The 26,069-nt window shown below is 46.0% G+C and overlaps 1 protein-coding gene across 4 annotated transcripts in view; it reads left to right on the top strand.

The window, feature by feature from the left end:
• MMP24 (matrix metallopeptidase 24) overlaps window positions 1–26,069 on the top strand; it is a 165,289-nt gene that overhangs the window by 37,529 nt on the left and 101,691 nt on the right. For 3 of the 4 annotated variants that reach the window (XM_065566595.1, XM_065566596.1, XM_065566597.1), the window contains exons 3-4: window positions 7,429–7,545; window positions 12,999–13,303. In XM_065566595.1, coding sequence (XP_065422667.1) covers window positions 7,429–7,545; window positions 12,999–13,303 — 422 coding nt within the window. Of the gene's footprint in view, window positions 1–4,653; window positions 4,791–7,428; window positions 7,546–12,998; window positions 13,304–26,069 lie in introns of those variants that run through there. The other variant, XM_065566598.1, reaches the window with a different exon arrangement.

Here is a 26,069-nt window from a genome sequence, read left to right as displayed (position 1 = left end):
CCATGCCTCTTCACATTGTATGTAACTTCATTAATTCTCCCCACTACCTCATAGGGTCCATTCCAAATATTTTGCATAAGCACCATATCTCCAATTTCAAACACTCTTTCCTCAGTATGCCTGTCATACCAAGCCTTCTGAGCTTCCTGACTTCTCTTAAGATTCTGCTGAACCAGATCCATCATGCCTTGCAAGCTTTCTTTAAACTGTGACACAAAGTCTACCACTAAGTGTTCTGTCACCTCAGTATTGCCCTCCCAAGAATCACAAATGAGATCTAGGTATCCCCTGATCTGCCTCCCATAAAGGAGCTCAAAGGGAACAAACCCTGTAGATTCTTGGGGTACACTTCTGTATGCACACAACAAATATGGCAATAAGATGTCCCAGTCATTCTGGCACCTGTCCACATACACATTTAGCATAGCCTTCAACGTTCCATTAAACCTTTCTACCAAACCATGGGTCTCTGGATGGTAAGAGGCAGCTTTTGGGTGTTTTACTCCACACAGCTCCCATAGCTGCTTAAAGATAATCAACATAAAATTGGCACCACGGTCTGACAAAATTTCCTTGGGAAAACCCACTCTGCTAAAAATAGTAAACAAACCTGTGGCCACCGTCTCTGCTTCAACGTTAGACAAAGCTACAGCCTCCAGGTATCTGGTGGCAAAATCCATCAACACCAGAATATATTTCTTCCCATTCCTGGAAGGTTCAGGGAATGGTCCCACAATATCCATAGACACTGGCAAATACCTCCCCAATAAGGGTAATGGCTGTAGGGGCGCCTTTTTAGGACCCTTAAAACTCTTGCACTTCTGACGCAAATCACAATGGGCAATACTTCTGCAATATCCCCTCACTGTTTCAAACAGGTCAGGCCAATAGAAATTTTGCTTCAGCCTGTCACAAGTTTTTTCTATGCCCAGATGTCCTGCAAAGGGACCATCATGAGCCAACTTTAATAAATCACTTCTATATCCCTCAGGTACCACAAGCTGTTTGCATTTCATACAATGAAGCTGTTTTTCCCTGTAGCAGGTTCTCTGTATAGCAAACCATCTTGCATGAAAAATCTGCCTGTTCCTTCCCCTGCTGGGGCTTGGTTCTGAGCATCAATTTTGGCCCTTTTGAATGAAGCATCATCTTGTTGGGCCCTAATAAACATCTTATGAGTTTCACCTAAATTCAGAGCCACATCAGACACAATCTCAACCAGCACCAGCTGAAAGATATCCTCTTTCTGGTCACAAATTCCATGACTATTATTAGTTAGGTTATCCATATCAGAGCCATATTTTCTTTGTGGCCTGGTTATGACATTGACTTTACTAGTCACAACTACAATGTCATTTCCGATCAAAACATCTGCGGGGAGAAGTTCCCTTACTTCCACTATCATGTTACCCCTAAAATCTTTCCAGTCTAAGTGGATATTTGCTAAGGGCACCTTTGCCCATCCTTGGGAGTGGAGGTTGTCTATAACTCTGAAATGTTCGTAACTGAACAAAGCACAGTTCGGGCTCCAGCAGCTGACCCTCCAGGCCAGGCCCCAGCAGCAGCTCTCTCCTCAGCACTGGCAGCTTCCTTGCAGGCAGCTTCTTTTCCAGGCCAGAGTGAGTTTGCAGGTTTGTCCCCATCCCAGCCGGTGTGTGTGTGAAAGGGTGAAAGTGGTGCAGACCCCAGAGATGCTCTGGCTTAGACTGGCAGCTCCAGCATCTTCACCTCCTAGCTGTAAGTGGCTGCCCTGCGGGTGTGGGAGGGGACAGGCAGCCTAGATGTGCCTACCTTTAAGATGCAATACAGGCACAGTACAGTATTTGCTCTTTTTTGTTTGGGGGGGGGGGGAAGAATATCTCTGCTGCTGTGTGATTGGTTACTTCTGGTTCCACATGGAGTCTGGTTGACCGGTCAGTCCATAACTCTGGTGCTCATATCTTTGAGGTTCTACGGTACTTAGAAAGTGCCACCTGGCTCATGATTTGATCTGGCAAATAATCCTCCTCCCGGACTAATTCCTTTTTAACTAAGGTAATGTCCAACGTGGAATCTCTCCATCTAGTACACACAATCCTATTGACCCTGGCACTCCTTATGAATTCCTCATTACCCCTCCATGTCTCAGCCCTAATATAATTAGTGAATGTATATTCATCCCTCCCATCCGGGATTACTAAACAATTTCCACCCCACCATCAACCTCAGCCTGGACCAGTCCACACAAGAGATCCACTTCCTGGACACTACAGTGCAAATAAGTGATGGTCACATAATCACCACCCTATACCGGAAACCTACTGACCACTATACGTACCTAATGCCTACAGCTTCCATCCAAGACACATCACACGATCCATTGTCTACAGCCAAGCCCTAAGATACAACTGAATTTGCTCCAGCCCCTCAGACAGAGACAAACACCTACAAGATCTTTATCAAGCATTCGTAAAACTACAATACCCACCTGGGGAAATGAGGAAACAGATTGACAGAGCAAGACGGGTACCCAGAAATCACCTACTACAGGACAGGCCCAACAAGGACAATAACAGAACACCACTGGCCATCACATACAGCCCCCAGCTAAAACCTCTCCAGCGCATTATCCACGATCTACAACCTATCCTGGAAAATGATCCCTCACTCTCACAGACCTTGGGAGGCAGGCCAGTCCTCACTTACAGACAACCCCCCAACCTGAAGCAAATACTCACCAGCAACTACACACCACACCACAGAAACACCAACCCAGGAACCAATCCCTGTAGCAAACCTCGTTGCCTACTCTGTCCCCATATCTACTCTGGCGACACCATCAGAGGACCCAACCACATCAGCCACACCATCAAGGGCTCATTCACCTGCACATCCACTAATGTTATATATGCCATCATGTGCCAGCAATGCCCCTCTGCCATGTACATTGGCCAAACTGGACAGTCCCTCCGCAAAAGAATAAATGGACACAAATCGGACATCAGGAATGGTAACATATATAAACCAGTAAGTGAACACTTCAATCTCCCTGGTCATTCTATTACAGATTTAAAAGTCACTATCATTGAACAAAAAAACTTCAGAAACAGACTTCAAAGAGAAACAGCAGAACTAAAATTCATTTGCAAATTTAACACCATTAATCTGGGCTTGAATAGGGACTGAGATTGGCTGGCTCATTACAGAAGCAGCTTTTCCTCTCCTGGAATTGACACCTCCTCATCTATTATTGGGAGTGGACTACATCCACCCTGATTGAATTGGCCCTGTCAACACTGGTTCTCCACTTGCGAAGTAACTCCCTGCTCTCCATGTGTCAGTATATAATGCCTGCATCTGTAACTTTCACTCTATGCATCCGAAGAAGTGAGGTTTTTACCCACGAAAGCTTATGCCCAAATAAATCTGTTAGTCTTTAAGGTGCCACCAGACTCCTTGTTAAAGTGGTAGCATTAACACCTGCTGTGTTCACATTTGGACTCAAGGTGGCAGTGTTAGCATTTATCTGGTTAGTCTCTGTACTCAAAAGTAACTGCATTCAAATTGATTGCGGGTTGGGGCATCGCTGGTTTTAGGGTGTTTTTGTCCCTACAGTTTTGACAATGGCTTTATATGGCCAACAATTCCACACAGGTGGCATTTAACTGGTTTTTCTCTAGGGTGAGAGGTTTTAAATTCTGGGTTTGTATAAGATTTCCTAGCAAAGTTGGGGCTAGTCTTATTCTTGAATCCATCCTCTCTCTTAAACTGTGATGAATAGGAATTGTTTTTTCCTTGAGGCTTATGCCTTTCACGGTTTCTATCTCTACGAAAGTATCAGCAATTTCTGCAGCTTTCAATGGTATCGGGTTTTTATCACACACTGCTGCTCTGATATGATCAGGAGCTATTTCAACTAGCTGTTCCATAGCAAATACATCAATCATTTAATCAAAACTATCATAAGACTTTGCCCCCTTAATCCCCTTTTTCCTATACCCAAGTAGTATGTGAGCAATCTCAACATAGGTAACATCAGATAGTTTAACATTTCTAAATATCAGCCTATAAGACCCAGGAGTAACTAAAATCTTTGCAATACAGTTTCTTTAAACTTTACAAAGCAACAAAGAGTCCTGTGGCACCTTATAGACTAAGACATCTGTTAGTCTATAAGGTGCCACAGGACTCTTTGTTGCTATTTACAGATCCAGACTAACACGGCTACCCCTCTGATGCTTTACATTTTACGTAATTCAAAGCATCATATAACTCCATTTCATTAAATACCTCTCTTACTTTTCCAGTCAGTCTGGTGAGGATACAGTGCTCACTTTATATTTATTTTTTATTACAAATATTTGTACTGTAAAAAAAAAGAAATAGTATTTTTCAGTTCATCTAATACAAGTACAGTAGTTCAATCTCTTTATCATGAAAGTTGAACTTACAAATGTAAAAAATGAAACAATGTAAAACTTTAGAGCCTACAAGTTCACTCAGTCCTACTTCAGGGAATTGCTCAGACATACAAGTTTGGTTACAATTTGCAAGAGATAATGCTGCCCGCTTCTTCTTACAGTGTCACTTGAAAGCGAGAACAGGCGTTCGCATAGCACTGTTGTAGCTGGCGTCGCAAGATATTTACATGCCAGATGCGCTAAAGATTCATATGTTCCTTCATGCTTCAGTTACCATTCCAGAGGACATGCGTCCATGCTTATGACGGATTCTGCTCGATAACGATCCAAAGCAGAGAAGACTGACGCATGTTCATTTTCATCATCTGAGTCAGATACCACCAGCAGAAGGTTCATTTTCTTTTTTTGGTGGTTTGGGTTCTGTAGTTTCCACATCTGAATGTTGCTCTTTTAAGACTTCTGAAAGCATGCTCCACACCTCGTCCCTCTCACATTTTGGACAGCACTTCAGATTCTTAAACCTTGGGTCGAGTGCTGTAGTTATCTTTAGAAATCTCACATTGGTACCTTCTTTGCATTTTGTCACATCTGCTGTGAAAGTGTTCTTAAAACAAACATGTGCTGGGCCATCATCTGAGACTGTTATAACATGAAATATATGGCAGAAGGCGGGTAAAACAGAACAGGAGACATACAATTCTCCCTCAAGGAGTTCAGTCACAAATTTAATTAACGCATTATTATTTTTTAATGAGCCTCATCACATCTGGATGGGGAAATTGCATGCAGGGCCAAGAATGTAGGGATGGGGCAGGGGGTTGGGGTGTGGGAGGGAATGCGTGGTGTGGGAGGGGGTGCGGTGTGCAGGAAGGGGCTTAGGGCAAGGGGTTGGGGTGCAGGAGGGGTGCGGGGTGTACGAGAGGGCTCAGGGCAGGGGATTGGGGCGCAGGAGGGGTGCGGGGTATGGGAGGAGGTTCAGGGCAGGGGGTTGGGGTGCAGGAGGGGTGTGGGGTGTGACGGGGCTCAGGGCAGGGGGTTGGGGTATGGGGTGCAGGAGGGGTTTGTGGTGCCGGCTCCACAAACAGATGTGTTTCCAATGGGATCCTTCAGGGATCTAATCTTGTCCCTTCATATTTAACATTTTAACAATGACCTGGAAGAAAGCATAAAATCATCATGGATAAAGTTTGCAGACATCACAAAAAGTGGGGGAGTGGTAAATAATGAAGAGGACAGATCATTAATACAGAACAATCTGGATCACTTAGTAAAGTGGGAGCAAGCAAACAGTATATATCTTAATACAGCTAAATATTAATGTATACATGGTGGAATAAAAAATGTAGGCCATACTTACAGGATGGGGGACTCTGAAAAATATTTGGGTGTTGTGGTGGATAATCAGCTGAACATGAGCTCCCAGTTCTATGCTGTGCCAAACGGGCTAATGCAATCTTTGGATGCATAAACGGGAATCTCAAGGATGAGCAGAGAGGTTATTTTAACTCTGTATTTGGCACTGGTGCGACTTCTGCTGGAATACTGTGTCCAGTTCTGGGATCCACAATTCACAAAGGATGTTGAAAAGTTGGAGAGGGTTCAGAGAAGAACCACAAGAATGATTAAAGAATTAGAAAACATGCCTTTATAGTGATAGACTCAATCTATTTAGCTTAACAAAGAGAAGGTTAAGGAGTGACTTGATTGCAGTCTATACATACCTACATGGGAAACAAATATTTAATAATCTGCTCTTCAATGTAGCACAGGTATAACACTATCCCATACCTGGAAGTGGTAGCTAGACAAATTCAGACTGGAAATAAGGCATATATTTTTAACAATGAGAATAGTTAAGCAATTTACTAAGGGTCATGTGGATTCTCTGTCACGGACCATTTTTAAATCAAGATTGGATGTTCTTCTAAAAGCCCTGCTCTAGGAATTATTTTGTGGAAGTTCTATGGCCTGTGTTATTCAGGAGGTCAGACTAGATGATCACAGTGGTCCCTTCTTTGGGTCTTTGAATCTATGAATCTATGATTCAGTCCATGGACATTGCAAGAACTGGTGGACACCCTCAGCTCTCCTAAACAACTATCTGAGGGGATGTCTGTGCTGCGTCTGGGAACAAGCCTTCCAGGCCGTGTGGACAGACTCACGTATAGGGCTCATGCTACTGTGCTAAAAATAGCCATGTAGATGTTGCAGATGCTTGAGACGCCGAGCTCCAACTCAAGCCGCAGCCTCTTAGCGATGTCTACACTGCTATTTTTAGCATGCTAGTGAAAGTCCCACTAAGAAAGGCTGTAGAGGTCACAGATGCAGTGCAGACATACCCTCAAGGATATAGGTATGCCTTTCTGTGACTGGGGAGGGGGAAAGAAAGAGAGAGTGAGTGTGTGTGTGTGTGTGTGTGTGTGTGTGTGTGTGTGTGTGTGTGTGTGTGTGTGTGTGTGTGTGTGTGTGTGTGTATGTGACTAAAATACTGAACTGTCAGTCCTCAGCTTCTACTGAACGAGGTCCAATGGGAATAACTTTCAGCGTAGGCTTTTCACCCTGAACATTCTTGACTGCTCCCATTGCTGGACTTACCTCAGTAACTTTCAGCCTCACCCTCTCACTCACATCCTATTTCCCTTCTTTTTTCCTCCTTCTGTCTCCTGCTTCTAGGAATCTTTTCCTGTCTCTTCTCAAAATCCATTTGCCGTCTGACTTCCCAGAACTAACTCTTACTTCTTTTCCACTTTCCCACAATACACCGTTTTACTTAGCGTGGACAAGAGTTTTTAACCAGGCCTTTTTGTCTTTTGGGAATGGTGCAAATGGCCTTGATTTATCTTAAAACATTCTGCTCAGTACACTCCTCATATTTTGCAGGACAAGGTCATTCTCCTTGTTCTTGTAAATCCTGGTTCAGACTAACCGAGAGTCAAACCAATTTTAACGAACAGTAAAAATCACATCTAACTTGTTTCCCAGATTTAACACCTTTTCACCAGTGGTTTATTTTGGGCTTTTTTTTTAGATGGATGAAGAAGCCTCGATGTGGGGTTCCTGATCATCCCCATATAAGCCATAGCCGAAGAAATAAGCGATATGCGTTAACTGGACAAAAATGGAGGCAGAAGCATATAACATACAGGTATATTCTAATTTTTTTAAAGGGTGAAGAATAGTTTGACATAGATTTTATATTGAGCTGTGAAAAGTGAAAATGTCTTTTAATACATACGGCCCGCTGAACTTTAGAAAAACATGGAAGGTAATTTTTTTCAAAAGTGCCTAAGTGACTTAGTAGTCTAAATCCCATTTTCAAAATTATTTAAGGCATTTAGGTCCAGATTTTCAAAGGTATTTAGGTCCCATTAGTTAGGCGCCAAATCTGCTTAAATTATTTTGGACATCTCAATAAGTGCCTATCAGCATCTTTAGGTGCCTTTGTAAATCTGGCTCTTGACTTAAATGACAATCAAAAGTGCTACCTAACAATTATTTGTTCCCTACCTGCTTTTTGATTATGTCATTTAAACCCTGAATGCGTTTTAGTGACAGTTTTTCAGAGGTGGTACTGAATATTACAAATGGATGTCTTTTCTTTTTGTTCTGTGAAGCACTCAAAAATGTTTTGCCACTTTAAAATAATAAACACATTTCTTATTTTTATATTATTTTTATGTATCTAATATTCTGAGTATGTTCCAAGTCCAGAGTCATAATGAACGCTGCCAGGAATTTTCTGCAAACATTTTATGACATTTGTATTAAAACTAAATTAAGTATTGAAATCATTGGTTTTAGCTGAAAGGAGTTTCAGTCTAACTTTTACTTTTTACAGCCTACAGAAACTTAGTGAAAACATTTATAAAATTATCTATATTGTGTAACTTCATGATAATGAAATTATAGAAAAATATCTAGTAATTGTTTAATGGTGAATTATCATCCAAAGGGATGCTTCTAATCAAGTCCTGCAGGCATCTGTTCTTGGCATGAAACTTGTTGCTGGTAAAGTTTGCAGATGGCAGAAAAATTGGTGGAATGGTAAATAATGACAGATCAGACAGAGTATTTTAATACAGTCAGATGCAAGGTCCTCTATCTAGGCACAAAGAATATAAGTCACACTTACAGGATGGAGGACTATATCCTGGAAAGCAGTGACTTGGAAAAGGACTTAGGAATCATGGTAGAAACCAACTGATCATGAGGTCCCAGTGAAATGCTGTAGCTAAGAGAGCTAATAAGATTCTTGGATGTAAGCAGGGGAGTGTCAAGTAGTAGTAGGGAGGGCATATTGCTATTGTATACAGCATTAGTTAGACCATTCCTGGAATACAGTGTCCAGTTGTGATGTCCAGGACTTGGAGTGAAGATTAAGAGCTAGTCATGTTGAGTTTGAGCTGATGGCTAGATATCCACGAGGAGATGGCTGAGATTTTAATTTTTGGACTGAAGGAGGAGATCTGCAATAAAGATGTAGATTTTTAATCCCTGAGCATAGACATGCTTGTTGAATTTGTATTTACTGATGAGATTACCCAGAGATAAGGTGTAGAAGGAGAAGAGAAGAGGACAAGGAAAGAGTCATGTGGAGCCTTCACAGAAAGCTAGAGAGAGGATGAGGGGGATCCCCCGAAGGATGCACTGAAGGAGTGATTAGAGAGGGAAGAGGAGAACAGCAGAGGGCGGAGTCATAGAAGCCAAGGTAGGACAAGATTTCCAGAAGAAAAGCATGGGCAACTGCATGAAAGGCAGCTGACAGGTCAAGTAGAATGAGGATGGAGCATTGGTTCTGAGCTTCGGCCAGGAAGAGGTCATTAGAGACTTTGGCAAGAATGGTTCTTCTTCAAGCGCTTGCTCATGTCCATTCCATTGTAGGTGTGTGTGCTCGCCACATGCACTGGTGCCAGAAGTTTTTCCCTCAGCGGTATCCGTAGGAGAACGGCTCTGGCACTCTCTGGAGTGGTGCCCATATGGTGCGGTACAAGGGGCGCCACTGACTCCCACCACCCTCGGTTCCTTCTTACCGCCAGTGATGGTGCTGGAACATCTCTTGCTTTGGCAAGCCTTCTCGTTCTGAATCTGTTGAGATGAACTTTACTCTGTAAATACTTAAAAGTTGTTAGTAGTTTCCCTTAGTGTAGTTAGTTAGTTAGTCCCGGACAAGACTCAGCCTAGAGATGGGGCATGCCCCAATCCCCAGGCTTCAAATCCTGTGATTGCTGCAAAAAACCGATGCCCATCAGCGATCCTCATAGTAGCTGTCTGAGCTGCCTGGGCAAGACCCTAATCAGTGATAAGTGTCAGATCTGCAAGGGGTTCAAACCTTGGACAAAGAAGGAGCAAGACATACATCTCCGGGTGCTCCTTATGGAGTTGGTGCTAGCACCAGCACTGGAGCCATCCAGGTCAGACTCTGCTCCTAGTACCATGGCATCGGTACGGAGCACTCGGCCGGTGCTGTCTTCAGACCGACGCTGATTCCCCCTCCCCAGCACCGGCCAGGAAGCAAAGAAAGGCTGGGAAGGAGAGGGCCAGAGGGGAGCAAGGACCCATGAAGGGCAGCTCCTCAATTCCATGTGGGAGTCGGGCTTCAGCTCAGGTTGAGTGGGTTAGCCCATCCCGAGATGCGTCTGCCACCCCGGAGAGCGACGTGGGCCTCTGGCATGTGGACATGCCATCGACGTCCGAGGCCCTGCAGGTGACACGGGATATCTGAGTGTTACCGGTGCTGCCCACACCAGCCGTGGCGGTGCCCCAGTCTAAGGGCAAACCTGCCACGGGACCTTTCCAGTGGTCCCCATCTGTGTGGCACCGCTCTCCTCCTGAGTGTCCTGCCAGCACTCGCCCGCACAGAACTGCCAGGCCTTAGACATAGGGAGGCCGGCCCGAAGGAGCCTTTATTGGTCTCCGGACTCGGGGCACCGCTCGCCAGGCTTGAGACACAGATCACCAGTGACTTGGTGCAGGCCCATGGAGGTGCGCCCATCCCTGTAGCCCCGATACCGGGACCAACCTAGCCACTCCTCAAGTGTGTGGCACCACTCCAGGGACACAAGCCAATGGTCCCAAGAGCCTTGTTACTGGTCGCTGGAGCACCGGTACAGGTTGCCGTGATCGGGTCGACACTCCCCATCTCGACGGCCAACTCGCTCCTGCTCCCGCTCGATGGACTGGCATCACTTAAGAAGCGAGGCATAGGCACCAACTCTCCCCAGCGCTGGTGGGTGCTTGCGACCCCCCCCCCCCCGCCCCTGGCCCTGCCCCGACTCCACCCTTTCCCCGCCCCGCCCCACCCCCATTCCAACCCCTTCCCCAAAGTCCCCGCCTTAACTCCGCCCGCTCCCTGCCCCTATTGGATCCCTTCCCCAAATCCCCGCCCTAGCCCCGCCTCTTCCCTGAGCGCGTGGGTTTCCCCTTCCTCCCCTCTCCCTCCCAGCACTTGCCGTGCGAATCAGCTGTTTCGCGGTGCAAGCTCTGGGAGCCAGGGGAAAAATGCGGGCATGCGGTGCGCCCAGGGGAGGAGGCAGAGGCAGAACAGAGGCAGAGGTGAGTTGGGGTGGGGGGGGGCGGGGTGCTGCCGGTGGGTGCTAAGCACCCACCAATTTTTTCCCGTGGGTGCTCCAGCCCCGGAGCACCCACGGAGTCGGCGCCTATAAAGCAAGGCGTCAATCGCCGGGTCACCATTGCAGATCCACCAAACGTGTTCAGTCTCCGGGAGCCTGGCCCGGGGACTCATCACCCTCAGACAGATTCCCGTTGCAGCACCGGGATCAGCACCGTTGCAATCAGGATGAACGATTGGCACCATCCTGGTCTCCCAGACACGATCCCTCTTCTTCGGATTCCAGTATCCAGCAGGAGTCCACACCAGTGGGCCAAGGCTCTGCACCGGGGTTACCCACTCTACAGGCAGCACCGCCCATTGCATTGTGCCCCAGGGCCAGTGGCCGGACCCTGGTACCTTTGGGGGTTCCCGCAGCCCTCGCAAGGGCTCAGGTCAGCCTCGGGGGCCTCAGATAAACCATCAGCCATGGTCTCCCGTCCGCTCCAGACTTCATAACCCTACCTTAGGGGAGTCAATTAGTATGCATTTATTTCATAGATAAGCCAACTCAAAAGCTGCACAGCTCAAGTTGTGTTGGGACCAGAATATGAGTCTCTAAAATTAGATTTGCCCCACTGCCTTACAGAATGAGAGTGAATAATCATGTGATAAGCTGTACTGTCTGGATCCATTGCTCTAACCACTAGAGCACAGCCTGCTCCCAGAGTCAAGAATAGAACCCAGGGATCCTGAAACCAACATTCCAGTGTTGGCTCACAAACAATTGCATAATCCATTGGGAAACTGTATATTATGCACCCTTTAGGGACTTTCTCATATAAAGGATAACAGTGTGCTTCTGCTTCTGGTTATACCTATAGCTTGAGTGGCTGAGGCCTGTTCTATAGATCTGAAAGTCTTGGGTTCAGATCGTGCTGCTGTCCCATGGGGGAAGAAAACATAGTATATGATCGTGTCAGTAAAGACTGTGACTTAATCCACATGCCAAGGGGCTGAACAGGTTATACAGTTGTCCATAATACTGGCATTTTCAGACTAATCAAAGCTTTAGTTGACAGCCTTGATAGTATCTTAAGAGTTTTTTTGTATATTATACATATATATGACCCCCATCTTAAATTGGCATTTATTTGAGGGGTAGATGCCTCAAGACACTGAGCTACAGAGCCTTTCATGTGTAGGTCACCATTTTGAATCCAGGCTCTTCCAGGGGAGTTGTTCACCACTGCACTTGGTGCTAGTTGGCAGACTCAGCAGGGAAGCCCTGGAGACTTAACTGCCCCTGTGCCTCTGAGAAGCAGGCCTGGCAGTACAGTATCTGGGAAGCTTGCACTGTTGTTGCCCTGCACACAAACTGAGGACTACATTTTCCAGGGGTCACAAGCTGGCACCTTTTGCCAGCCCTAAATCCAGACCATTTTTAAAAATGAAGTTTGGGGCTATATACAAGTTATTTGTAAATAAACAAATTAGTTCATAACATATTTTGCATAAAATGTCACATATGGAGTTGCACAAAATTGCAGCTGGGTCACACTGGTGAAGTTTTACTCACTCAAGTAGTCTCATAGGTTTCATTTGAACTACTACTGTGAGTAAAGGCGATCAGTCAACTCACCGTGATTTAGTGATAGGTATGCTGCTTAGAAAGTATTTAAGGGCCAGTTTCTTATACACTTGCCTACATTTTTGCAGGATAATAGCAGACACACAAATTTACCTGCAATAATTTGCACTTTCAAAGTAGACATCTAAGTCCTTAATTTGTGAATGTAGTCAGGCATTCAGGACCTGATGCAACATCCACTGAAGTCAGGGAAGGATTCCCGTTAGCTTCAGTGGGCTTTGGATGAGGGCTAAAACTGACCTAAGTTATGGGTGCAAATAGTTGCAGGCACAATTATGTGTCTGCAGAAATGGAGACCTTGTTCAGTTTTGCCTATGTACAAGAATTGCTAGCTGTTGTAATAGGAAGACTTGAATAGGATGTGTGCCTTTAATCAATCCTTCTCTTCTCATTCACACAGTGTACACAACCACACCCCCAAGGTTGGAGAGCTTGATACAAGGAGAGCCATTCGTCAGGCATTTGATGTTTGGCAGAGAGTGACGCCACTAACCTTTGAAGAGGTCCCTTATCATGAAGTTAAAAGTGACAGGAAGGAAGCAGATATTATGATATTTTTTGCTTCTGGTTTCCATGGAGACAGTTCTCCATTTGACGGAGAAGGTGGATTCCTAGCTCATGCTTACTTTCCTGGACCAGGAATAGGAGGAGATACTCACTTTGATTCAGATGAACCATGGACTTTGGGAAATTCTAATCATGATGGTAAGATTGCAGGTCAAATTTTTAAAACAAGAACAAGCTGAATGTAAACTCAACAGTAGTCTTTTAGTTGGGGAAATGGCAGGTTAGTGGAGCCCTCTTCTTCCACAGATTGGCCCCAGTTAAAAAAAAATGCACTCCATCTTAAATGCACAAGTCCCTGGTGTGTGTGCACAAATTGGAGGTTTATGAACCTTCTCACCTATATGCACATGAATGAATGTATTTAGGAGTGAGCAAAAATGTGTGTATACTTAGCTGTGCAGGTCTTTGAAGATTTGGGCCACTATCTCTCCAGAGAAAATTGTCCCTTAGGGGAGGAAGGTGGTATGAGTGCTGAAGAAACAGAGGCAAAGTCGGCAACCCAATCCCAAGCCGACTGAGCTGCTGAGTGTGGTCAGCAAAGACAATGATGCAGTTGCTCAGCAGGGAGTGCAGAGGTAAGAAAGCAGAAAAGATTTCAGTTGCAAGTTTCATCATTTTTGACTTAATGTCTAATTTCCCAGATATTATTTTGGCCTGAAATTTCCCATGTTGCATTTCAGGCCAGAAGAGAGGGCTTGTTGGCTACTTTAAAGATGCTTGTTGGGAATCAGGAAAACTATCTTTTGTGTATTAAACAGTAAAGAGATTTTGTGTGCTTTTGGGTTTTATCTTTCCTTCCAATAACCCCAAACACTTGCTTTTTTATTTTCAGACCTTTTCTTCAGTGGGAACGTGGGTCTTTCACAAGTTTGAAAAAGAGTGTTAAGCTATTTTAACTGAATGCTAAATGAGACATAAGACTCCAATTACAGATCCATATGCATGGAGAAGATCATGGATTCAGAACAATTCCTAGAAAAAATGCATTGTCAAGATAAAGTTATGCTTGTAAATAAAGATTAGTTAATTTTAAACACCCTATTAGAGCATTGTAGCTTAAAAGAAACATGTTTAATACCAGGAATTTGGAGTTCTGTGAAGGGTCATCACCATGGTATCAAAGTGCCTGAGTTAAGGTATAATGTCTCCTCAGTGCAGGATCTGTTCACCTTTAAAGGGTAGTCTGTTCCTCCCTTATTGTGTCACTCAGTTGGTATTCCCCCTCACTGTAGGCTCTCTTTCGGTATGTTTTCTTCATAAGTGCTGTTGCCAGAGTTCGGAGAAATTTCACCTTGGTAGGGGCTTTCTCCCCATGTGGTTAAATATTATCCCTTTCACTGTAGATGATGTCCTTCAGCTGGGGCATTATTACCTTTTGCTTCTAGATTTGTTTTCTAAAGCGTGTTCTTTGTAATTAGTGTTGTCTCCATCCTGATGGCAGGGTTGGCTGTTCATTTTGGAACTGAAATAGACTCACCAAAAAAATAAAACCCCACCAGGAGTATATCAGTAACAAAGCTCTCTTTCTATATTGTGTCAAGTATCGGGGGTAGCCATGTTAGTCTGTATCTATAAAAACGACAAGGAGTCTGGTGGCACCTTAAAGACTAACAGATTTATTTGGGCATAAGCTTTCGTGGGTAAAAACCTCACTGCAGCTGAAGAAGTGAGGTTTTTACCCACTAAAGCTTATGCCCAAATAAATCTGTTAGTCTTTAAGGTGCCACCAGACTCCTTGTTGTTTCTATATTGTGCTTTTCTACATAAAAAGGGAAAGATTTTAGAATAGTTGCTGCCAATTTTATATTTTTTAAAAATCTTAAAACAGACAGATAAAGTGGGCTATTCAGTAAAAAGCAGAGCTACATAGATTATTAATATCTAAGACATTCTGCCCCTGATGGGAATGTTTTTTAACACAACTATATAGAAAACTCAGGCAAACTATCTCAAATTTTTGTTTATTCTTACCGTGAAGCGTTGGTTTTTGCAAAACTGTTATTCACTGAATACATCAGCAGTGCAGGGCACTGAAATTGGCATTGTAGGTCCTGCTAAAAGCTCACAAAATGTGTCTGGCATGTGAGACTGTTCTCTGTATACGATATTGATTCTTTCTTAACACTGACTACAGGAGGAACCCATTTAGTCCATGTAGTATTGTTAAGCTAGTGCCCATGAGCCTGGTTTAACAACTGTTTTTGGCTGGCGTACCTGTAGCTTTTTTGCTTTTCACCTGTCTCACCCTCAACAGTTTTAGCAAGTTGACAGTAATGTGCAATTGTTGTCCATCCAGAAGAAATGTGGGGGACTCTTCACTAAGAGTGCAAACTGTGTTTCAAATTCAATCAAGAAAGAATTAGTAATTTCTGAATAGATGACATTCTATGTGAAGAACACAAGACTTCTTTGGTTTTTCTCATAGGACACAAGAACTGTGGTCCATTTAAATTAATTAGCTCTTCTGGCATGCCAGGATAGCTAAACATTTAATGCAGTTTCTGGATAGTTCACTAGCTAGGTGTAGGGGTTGCCAGACAGATACCAGTTTCTGGCCACTATGGCTAAGCATTTATGTCCATTCATAACATCAGTCACTCAAAAGAACCAGTAAAAATCCACATAGAAGTGCTCCCATGTTTTCTCAGACCACGACTATGAATATTGGGGTGCCCAGTATATTCTTTACCCTCTGACATGAAGATCAAGCCTTCTTCTCAGTAGTATGAGCCAACCTAGGCCATCAAAAGTGACTGAATATTTTCCTTCATAGTCACCATTCCATATTGTGTAACATAAGGCTTTAGAGTCATAAAACCGGAGGGAAATGTGCATTGTTCGTCTTATTATTTTATAACGTGTTTAACTTGGTGTCAGCCCTTCCCATTCACACTGAAAAGTGACAACATAATTAAGAATTGTATTTGGCAAGTTAAAAAAACTGAAGTGAAGAGGCATACTGTGGTAAGTCCCTAACACCAGGGTGGGTTAGCATTTTCCAGTGTTACACTGTTTTATGGGCTGCTGTTTTTCCTTAATTTGATAGCAACATACTACAAGGAGGGTGCATTGGGCTCAAACCAAAATATAGTTGTTTAATCATATTGATCTTACATTTTTATTACTGATTGTTTCCTTATTATTAGTGTTAGTGTTGCAGTTATAGGACTACGGCCCTCTGTCCCCTTTCTGATTTCTCTGAGTTAATCCAGTTCAAGTCTTGAGGTGGAATCTCACGATTCTTCTTCGAGTAGTGTCCCTGTCGGTACACCACTGTATGTGTGCTTGCGTCCTTACGCTGCTGATCGGAGAACTTTGCTAGCAGTGTCCATGAGGCCCGGCTAGCTAGTGTATGCGGGCTAACCCCCGCTCAGTTACTTCTCAACTGCCCCTGGCTAGAGACAGAGCTAGTCACAGTCCGTTTAGACCATCGTTTTCGCTTTTTGCATTTCTATAGTTAGTCTCCTTGTACTTAGTTGTAGTTTTGACTCCTTTCTTATCAGCAGGCACAGCTGTGATACCACATGCCAGGCGTCACATGTGAACATGTGGTTCAGCTCAGAGACAGACTGGACAAACCCCTGTCACTATCCACCAGGGTCAAAAACTCCTTAGACTGGTAGAAGGACCCAGCCAACGTTTGCAAAGGGATCCCCTTCTCGCACCCTCCCCCCATCATTGCTTTTCACCACCGACGCATCACTCAGGGTGGGGCGCACATCTAAACAGCCTCATGACACAAGGCAGGTGGTAGTCCCTGGAGATATCCCTTTACATCAACCTCCTCAAGCTAAGGGTGGTCAGGAAAGCCTGTGCCCATTTCCTCCTGTTGATTAAAGGATCACAGATGAGATCCTAAGGGTATGTCTACACTACGGGATTAATCCGAATTTAGATAATTCGGATTTGAGAAACAGGTTGTATAAAGTCGAAATGAATGCGGCCACACTAGCACATTAATTCGGTGGTGTGCGTCCAAGTACTGGGGCTAGCGTCGATTTCTGCACCGTTGCACTGTGGGTAGCAATTCCATAGCTATCCCATAGTTCCCGCAGTCTCCCGCGCCCATTGGGATTGTGGGTTAAGATCCCAGTGCCTGATGGGACAAAAAACATCGTCGCAGGTGGTTCTGGGTACAGCCTCACTTCCTCCCTCCCTCCCTCCCTCCCTGCATGAAAGCAACGGACGGCAGACAACCATTTTCGCGCCTTTTTTCCTGGGTGGGTGAACACTGCAGACTCCATACCACGGCAAGCATGGAGCCCGCTGAGCTCAAGACAGCACTCATGAATATTGTAAACACCTCGCGCGTTCTCGTGGAGTTTATGCTCAGCCAGGACCAGAAAAACGAGGAGAGGAGGCAGCGGCAGCGCAGCGACAAGCATGATGAGGACATGGACACGGACACGGATACAGAATTCAGTGAAACCACAGGCCCCGGTGCTTTGGAGATCATGTTGTTAATGGGGCAGATTCTAAACATGGAACGCCGATTCTGGGCAAGGGAAACAAGCACAGACTGGTGGGACCGCATAGTGTTGCAGGTCTGGGACGATTCCCAGTGGCTGCGGAACTTTCGCATGCGTAAGGGCACTTTCATGGAACTTTGTGACTTGCTGTCCCCTGCCTTGAAACGCCAGAATACCAAGATGAGAGCAGCCCTCACAGTTGAGAAGCGCGTGGCGATAGCCCTGTGGAAGCTTGCAACGCCAGACAGCTACCGGTCAGTCGGGAATCAATTTCGAGTGGGAAAATCTACTGTGGGGGCTGCTGTGATGCAAGTAGCCAAAGCAATCACTCAGGTGCTGCTACGAAAGTTTGTGACTCTGGGAAATGTGCAGGCTATAGTGGATGGTTTTGCTGCAATGGGATTCCCTAACTGTGGTGGGGTGATAGACGGAACCCATATCCCTATCTTGGCACCGGAGCACCAAGCCACCGAGTACATAAACCGCAAGGGGTACTTTTCAATGGTGCTGCAAGCACTTGTGGATCACAAGGGACGTTTCACCAACATCAATGCGGGCTGGGCGGGAAGGGTTCATGACGCTCGCGTCTTCAGGAACACAACTCTGTTTAAAGGGCTGCAGCAAGGGACTTACTTTCCGGACCAGAAAATAACCGTTGGGGATGTTGAAATGCCCATAGTTATTCTTGGGGACCCAGCCTACCCCTTAATGCCATGGCTCATGAAGCCATACACAGGCAGCCTGGACAGGAGTCAGGAGCTGTTTAACTACAGGCTAAGCAAGTGCAGAATGGTGGTAGAATGTGCATTTGGCCGTTTAAAAGGTCGCTGGCGTTCATTATTGACTCGCTCTGACCTCAGCCAAAGAAATCTCCCCATTGTTATTTCTGCTTGCTGTGTGCTCCACAATCTCTGTGAAAGTAAGGGGGAGACCTTTATGGCGGGGTGGGAGGCTGAGGCAAATCGCCTGGCTGCTGATTACGCGCAGCCAGACACCAGGGCGATTAGAAGAGCACACCATGAAGCGGTGTGCATCAGAGAAGCTTTAAAAACCAGTTTCATGGCTGGCCAGGCTACAGTGTGAAATATCTGTTTGTTTCTCCTTCATGAAAACCCGCCCCCTTTATTGACTGATTTTCTGTAAGGAACCCACCCTGCCCCTTCCCCCAGCTTTCTTTCAAACCAAATAAAGTCACTATCATTTAAAAATCATTTATTCTTTATTAATAGATTAGAAAAAGAGGGAGGGAACCCGGGTGGTATTTGGGAGGAGGATTACTGGGAAGGAAAAAGCCACAAAGAAAAGGTTAAAAAAATGACAGCCTTTTGCTTGGGCTGTCTACTGGGGTGGAATGGGAAGGTGTACGGAGCCTCCCCCCTCGCGTTCTTACACGTCTGGGTGAGGAGGATACGGAACATGGGGAGGGGGGAGGGTGGAACAGGGGCTGAAGCGGCAGTCTGTTTTCCAGCAGCCGTTCCTGAACCTCCACCAGACGTTGGAGCAGCCCCAGCGTTGCTTCCTTCATCCTCTGGTCTTCCTGACGCCACCTCTCATCTCGAGCGTCTCTCCTCTCCTCACGTTGGTCTCTCCTCTCCTCACGTTGGTCCCTCATGTCCTCACGTTCACTGACTTCTTTCCTATACTTTGAAACTGTTTCCTTCCACTCATTCAGATGAGCTCTGTCACTTCTGCTGGATTCCATAATTTCCGAAAACATCTCTTCTCGCGTCTTCTTCTTACGACGCCTTATCTGTGATAACCTTCGGGATGGAGGAGGGAGGCTTGAGGAATTTGCAGCTGCTGTAGGGAGGGGAAAAAAGAGAGAATTGTTTTAAAAGCTACATTTTGCAGAACAATGCTTATACTCTTTCACGGTGACCAACACTGTTCACATTACATAGCACATGTGATTTCTGTGCAAGGTCGCATTTTGCCTCTTAATGCTGAGTGCCTGTGGCTTTGCTGCTAGAGATCACAGGTCTGGGCAACAGAATTCTGCTTGCATGCGGCCATGGTAAGCCATTCTCTTACAGCTTCTGCGCCCTACTTTCCCACATACCAAGCATAGCTTGTAGAGTGCTGCAGAAGCCTGGCCAATCTCAGCCAGTTGTGGGGGGGGGGCAGTGTGGTGGGGCTTGTCTGGGCCCCTTCAGGCAAGTAGAGTGCTGCGGTTTTTCTGTTAACATTCAGCAGCACCCCCACCGCGTGGCGGGTATCAGGGAAGATCCCTACAGGCACCAAACTAGCCCCCCCCCCCTCGCCATGAATTCTCTGGGATGATCACGGTACCCCTCCCCCCACCGCGTGGCTGGTATCAGGGAAGATCCCTACAGGCACCAAACTAACCCCCCCCCCGCCGCCGCCCCCCCCCCCCCCCGCCATGAATTCTCTGGGATGATCACAGTACCCCTCCCCCCACCGCGTGGCTGGTAACAGGGAAGATCCCTGCTAGCCAAACACAAAAAACTCAGGGCCGATTTCCCATCTGCGCTTGGCTAACTGCAGGGAAGGATTTATTTTCCGCCACAGGCAAACAGCCCAGTAGGAACGGCCACCTCTGTCCCCTTAATTAAGTTCTCGTATTTCAACCAGGTTACCAGGAGTGATATCACTCTCCTGAGGATTACACAACAAGATAAAGAACGGATGTTGCTTGAATGCCAGCAAACACCGGGACCATACGCTGCCAGGCTTTGTCAGGCAATGATACCAGATTACTTGCTGCAAGCATGGCGTGGTCAAGTGTCCTACCATGGAGGAGGGAATAAAGATGCACTGCCCAGACACCTTCTGGCAAGGCTTTCGGAGTACCTCCAGGAGAGCTTCATTGAGATGTCCCTGGAGGATTTCCGCTCCATCCCCAGACACGTTAACAGACTTTTCCAGTAGCTACAGACTTTTCCAGTAGCTGAACTGACCGCAAATGCAAAGTCAGGCAAAGTAATCATTAAAAACCGTTTGCTTTTAAAACAAGTTTTATATTTTAAAAGGTAAACTCACCTGAGGTCCCTTCCATGGGGTCAGAGTCTTGGGTACTGGCTTGGGAGGCTTGGGAGGCTTGGGAGGGTACTTCAGTCGGGGTGATAAAAAGATCCTGGCTGTTGGGGAGAATGGAGTGCTGTGTGCTCTCTGCAAGCTCATCCTCCTCCTCCTCCTCCTCTACCCCATCGGCAGAATCCTCAGGCGTCGAGACTATCCCCGACCCAGAATCCACGAACACAGGTGGGTTAGTGGTGGCAGCCCCCCCTAGAATTGCATGCAGCTCGGCGTAGAAGCGGCATGTCCGCGGCTCTGACCCAGAGCGACCGTTTGCCTCCTTTGTTTTCTGATAGGCTTGTCTGAGCTCCTTGACTTTCACGCGGCACTGATCTGAGTCCCTATTGTGGCCTCTTCCATCATGCCCTTGGAGATTTTTTCAAAAATTTTTGCATTTCGTCTTTTAGAACGAAGTTCTGCAAGCACTGAATCCTCTCCCCATACAGCGATCAGATCCAGTACCTCCCTCACGGTCCATGCTGGTGCTCTTTTTCGATTATCAGCCTGCATGGTTACCTGTGCTGATGAGGTATCTGTGGTCACCTGTGCTCTCCACGCTGTGCAAACAGGAAATGAAATTCAAATGTTCGCGGGGCTTTTCCTGTCTACCTGGCCAGTGCATCCGAGTTCAGATTGCTGTCCAGAGCGGTCACAATGATGCACTGTGGGATAGCTCCCGGAGGCCAATACCATCGAATTGCGGCCACACTAACCCTAATTCGAATTGTTAAAATCGATTTTGGCACTACTCCGCTCGTTGGGGTGGAGTACAGAAATCGATTTAAAGGGCCCTTTACATCGAATTAACTAGCGTCGTTGTGTGGACGGTTACAGGGTTAATTCGAATTAAAGCTGATAAATCCGAATTAAAGTCGTAGTGTAAACCAGGCCATAGAGACAACATAACCTGTATGTACTACATCAATTGACAAGGGGGAGCCAGTTCGCCCTCCCACTGTGTGGAGCTGATGAGATTATGGAACTGGTGTATCTCCCATGATGTGTCACGGTTTGCAGTTTACCTCCCAGGCACACAAAATTTGATAACGGATAGTCTCAGTCGCAAATTCACACACAATCACGAGTGAAAGATAGACCCGGCAGTACTTCACGACCTATTCAGGCAATGGGGGACACTGACCACAGAGCTGTTCATCATTCACCTGAACAAGAAATGTCCATGCTACTGCTACAGAGCAGGGATAGGACAACACATCCTGGGCGATGCTGTCCTGGACAGGGACCTTCTCTATGCCTTTCCTCCCTTTCTCCTACTGTTGATGGTCTCATTGAAAATAAAAAGAGAAGGAGCACACATCATACTGATTGCTGCCACTTGGCCAAGGCAGACCTAATACCCTTCCCTGTCACAGCTTGTGATGTGCCCGCCAATCTCTCTCCAATCCAATCCTCTTCTTGCAGAACAAAGGCGTACCCTATATCCCAACCTGGGATTCTTTGCCTCAAGGCATGGCTCCTTCAGGGTTCCAACACCTAGAGAACTCCTGTTCGAAGTATGTACAAGATGTATTTACTACACAGTAGAAAGTCCATGACATGCCGTACTTAGGTCCAGGTTTCGCATTTGGTGTACCTCCCAACAAATCTCCCTGACATACGTGTCCCTTCCAAAGATCTTAGACTATATACTGACCCTAAAAAGATCAGGACTATCTCTCAGCTCTCTCAGAGTCTATCTGGTGGCTACAGCAGCCTTCTATCAACCAATAGAGGGATACTTGGTACTATCACACCTGACCACTAAAAGATTCCTCGGGTATAATTAAATCTTTCCCCACAACCTGTGTTCCCTCTAAGCTGCGTGGTTGCACAGCCACCCAGGAGTGAATCAAGTGCCGTGCACTTGATTAGCAGAGCCACACACATCTGGTAACATGCATTCAGGTGCCACAACCTCTGCTGCTCTGCAGCCATGTTGCTCCTGCCCTCTGCCTTGGAGCTCTTGGCCAGCTGCTCCGAGGACCCTCCTGCTTGTTGTGCAGAGCGGGGAGAAAGGGGGTGCTGATGTCAGGGTGTCCCGCTCCCCCCTGCCCATATACCCCATCTCCGCAGAGCAGGGGTGGGGGGACAGGGCTCAGGAGCAGGAGAGCTGCTGGCAGCTGCTGAGGTCTGAACAAGGAGCTTTCTGGTGGGTATCTTAAAGAGATAGCATACAGTCTCTCATAGACTTCCCCAGCAGCCAGCACACACACACTCTGTCTCTGTCTCACACACAAACACATGGATTGGATGAATGGACTATAAGGTGGACAGAAAGCTGCCTAGATCGTCGGGCTTAACGGGTAGTGATCAACAGCTCAGTGTCTAGTTGGCAGCCAGTATCAAGTGGAGTGCCCCAGGGGTCGGTCCTGGGGCCAGTTTTGTTCAACATCTTCATTAATGATCTGGATGATGGGATGGATTGCACCCTCAGCAAGTCCACAGATGACACGAAGCTGGAGGGAGAGGTAGATACACTGGAGGGTAGGGATAAGGTCCAGAGCGACCTAGACAAATTGGAGGATTGGGCAAAAGAAATCTGATGAGGTTCAACAAGGAGAAGTGCAGAGTCCTGCACTTAGGACGGAAGAATCCCATGCACCGCTACAGGCTGGGGACCGACTGGCTAAGTGGCAGTTCTGCAAAAAAGGACCTGGGGATTACAGTGGATGAGAAGCTAGATATGAGTCACAGTGTGCCCTTGTTGCCAAGAAGGCTAATGGCATATTGGGCTGTATTAGTAGGAGCATTGCTAGCAGATCGAGGGAAGTGATTATTCCCCTCTATTCGACATTGGTGAGGCCACATCTGGAGTACTGTGTTCTGTTTTGGGCCCGCCACTACAGAAAGGATGTGGACAAATTGGAGAGAGTCCAGCAGAGGGCAACGAAAATGGTTAGGGGGCCGGGGCACATGACTTATGAGGAGAAGCTGAGGGAACTGAGCTTATTTAATTTGCAAAAGAGAAGAGTGAGGGGGGATTTGATAGCAGCCTTCAACTACCTGAAGGGTGGGTTCCAAAGAGGATGGAGCTAGGCTGTTCTCAGTTGTGGCAGATGACAGAACAAGGAGCAATGGTCTCAAGTTGCAGTGGTGGAAGTCTAGTTTGGATATTAGGAATGTGACGGGTTGGATCACAGAAACCCCCTTGGGAGCTGCCACCCGATGTGCCAAGACTACCCCTGCTTCTGTTTTCCCTGCCAGCTCAGGACTCCAGCACCCTGTCTTGCTGAGCCAGACACTCCTGTTTGGCTCCAGACACAGATCCAGGGTCTGAATCACTTGTCCCAAAGCTGCAAGTTTACCTGAAAACAGCTCACAGTAGTGTGCTTGTCTTTAGCACTCAGATGCCCAACTCCCAATGGGGTCTAAACCCAGATAAATCCGTTTTACCCTGCATAAAGCTTATGCAGGGCAAACTCATAAATTGTTCGCCCTCTATAACACTGATAGAGAGATATGCACAGTTGTTTGCTCCCCCAGGTATTAATACATACTCTGAGTGAATTACTAAATAGAAAGTGATTTTATTAAATACAGACAGTAGGATTTAAGTATCAGGGGGGTAGCCGTGTTAGTCTGTATCTACAAAAACAACAAGGAGTCTGGTGGCACCGAAGAAGTGAGGTTTTTACTCACGAAAGCTTATGCCCAAATAAATCTGTTAGTCTTTAAGGTGCCACCAGACTCCTAGTAGGATTTAAGTGGTTCAAAGTAGTAACAGGCAGGACAAAGTAAGTCACCAAGCAAAATAAAATAAAATGCGCAAATCTATGTCTAATCAAACTAAATACAGATACTCTCACCCTCAGAGATGTTTCAGTAAGTTTTTCTCAGACTGGACACCTTCCAGGCCTGGGAACAATTCTTTCCCCTGGTACAGCTCTTGTTGCAGCTCAGGTGATAGCTAGGGGATGCTTCATGATGGCTCCTCCCTCTCTCTGTTCTCTTCCCCCCTTTATATATCTTTTGCATAAGGCGGGAACTCTTTGTCTCTCTGGGTTTCCACCCCCCCTCACTGGAAAAGCACCAGGTTAAAGATGGATTCCAGTTCAGGTGACATGATCACATGTCACTGCAAGACTTCATTACTCACTTGCCAGCACACACATATACAGGAAGACTCACAGGTAAATACAGCCATCTGCAGACAATGGGAGTCATCAAGATTCCAAACCATCATTAATGGTCCACACTTTACACAATTACAATAGGCCCTCAGAGTTACATTTTATATTTCTAGTTTTAGATACAAGAGTGGTACATTTATACAAACCAGATGATCATACTCAGTAGATTATAAGCTTTGTAATGATACCTTACTAGAGACCTTTTGCATGAAGCATATCCCAGTTACGTTACATTCACTTATTACCGTATTTTCTCTAAAACTATCTCAGTTACATTATATTGACTTATTATCAAGTTTTTATAAAACCATATAGACTGCACAACGTCACACCCTCCTCCTGAACTTACTGCCAGAGACTTGGACACTGACCATGGCGGAGGCAGTATACCTAAAATTCGTTTTTGGGCTCCCCTATGGGGCAGACACTCCTGTGTCTCCCAAAAGGGAAAGAGACACTGATCCAGCTGTAGGCTCACAGCTACCAGCTATGAGGGACCTTTCGCTGGCCAGCCAAATCCCCCCCCTTTCACTCAGGTTGGGTTTGCTTCCAGCTAGAGTCCTTGAGGTTTGTTCCCACCGCAGCAGTCACCAGGACCCCAACTTCCAGCTCCAGGATACATGTCTCTGTGCACCTCTTTCACTCCATTACAGCCAGGTCATGCTTCTGGGTTTTACTTGCTTTGTCTCTTAAGTCCAGGCTGGTGGGCAGCCTTTCCTTTTTCCAGGTCAGCCTTTTCCCAGGCAAATTGTACATCAATTTCCATTTGTCTTCCCTTGAGACCATCACTTGATGAGCTGGGATACCACAGAGAACACCCTCCTGCCAGAACAGGCACCCCTCCACTCCTGTCTTGCTAAATTAGACACCCTAGTCAGCTTCAGCACAGACAGAGGTTGGGCCACACCCATCTGCAGTTCACTGAAACTGAGATGCACTCAGCTCAGGGGTTTCTTAGTTAACAGAAAGAAGAACAGGAGTACTTGTGGCACCTTAGAGACTAACAAATTTATTAGAGCATAAGCTTTCGTGGACTACAGCCCAATTCTTTGGATGCATATAGAATGGAACATATATTGAGGAGATATATATACACACATACAGAGAGCATAAACAGGTGGGAGTTGTCTTACCAACTCTGAGAGGCCAATTAATTAAGAGAAAAAAAACTTTTGAAGTGGTAATCAAGCTAGCCCAGTACAGACAGTTTGATAATAAGTGTGAGAGTACTTACAAGGGGAGATAGAGTCAATGTTTGTAATGGCTCAG

The sequence above is a fragment of the Chrysemys picta genome, chromosome 13 (genome assembly GCF_011386835.1).
Source record: "Chrysemys picta bellii isolate R12L10 chromosome 13, ASM1138683v2, whole genome shotgun sequence".
Classification (NCBI taxonomy): Eukaryota; Metazoa; Chordata; order Testudines; family Emydidae; genus Chrysemys; species Chrysemys picta.
This window is presented reverse-complemented; position numbering and strand designations above follow the sequence as displayed.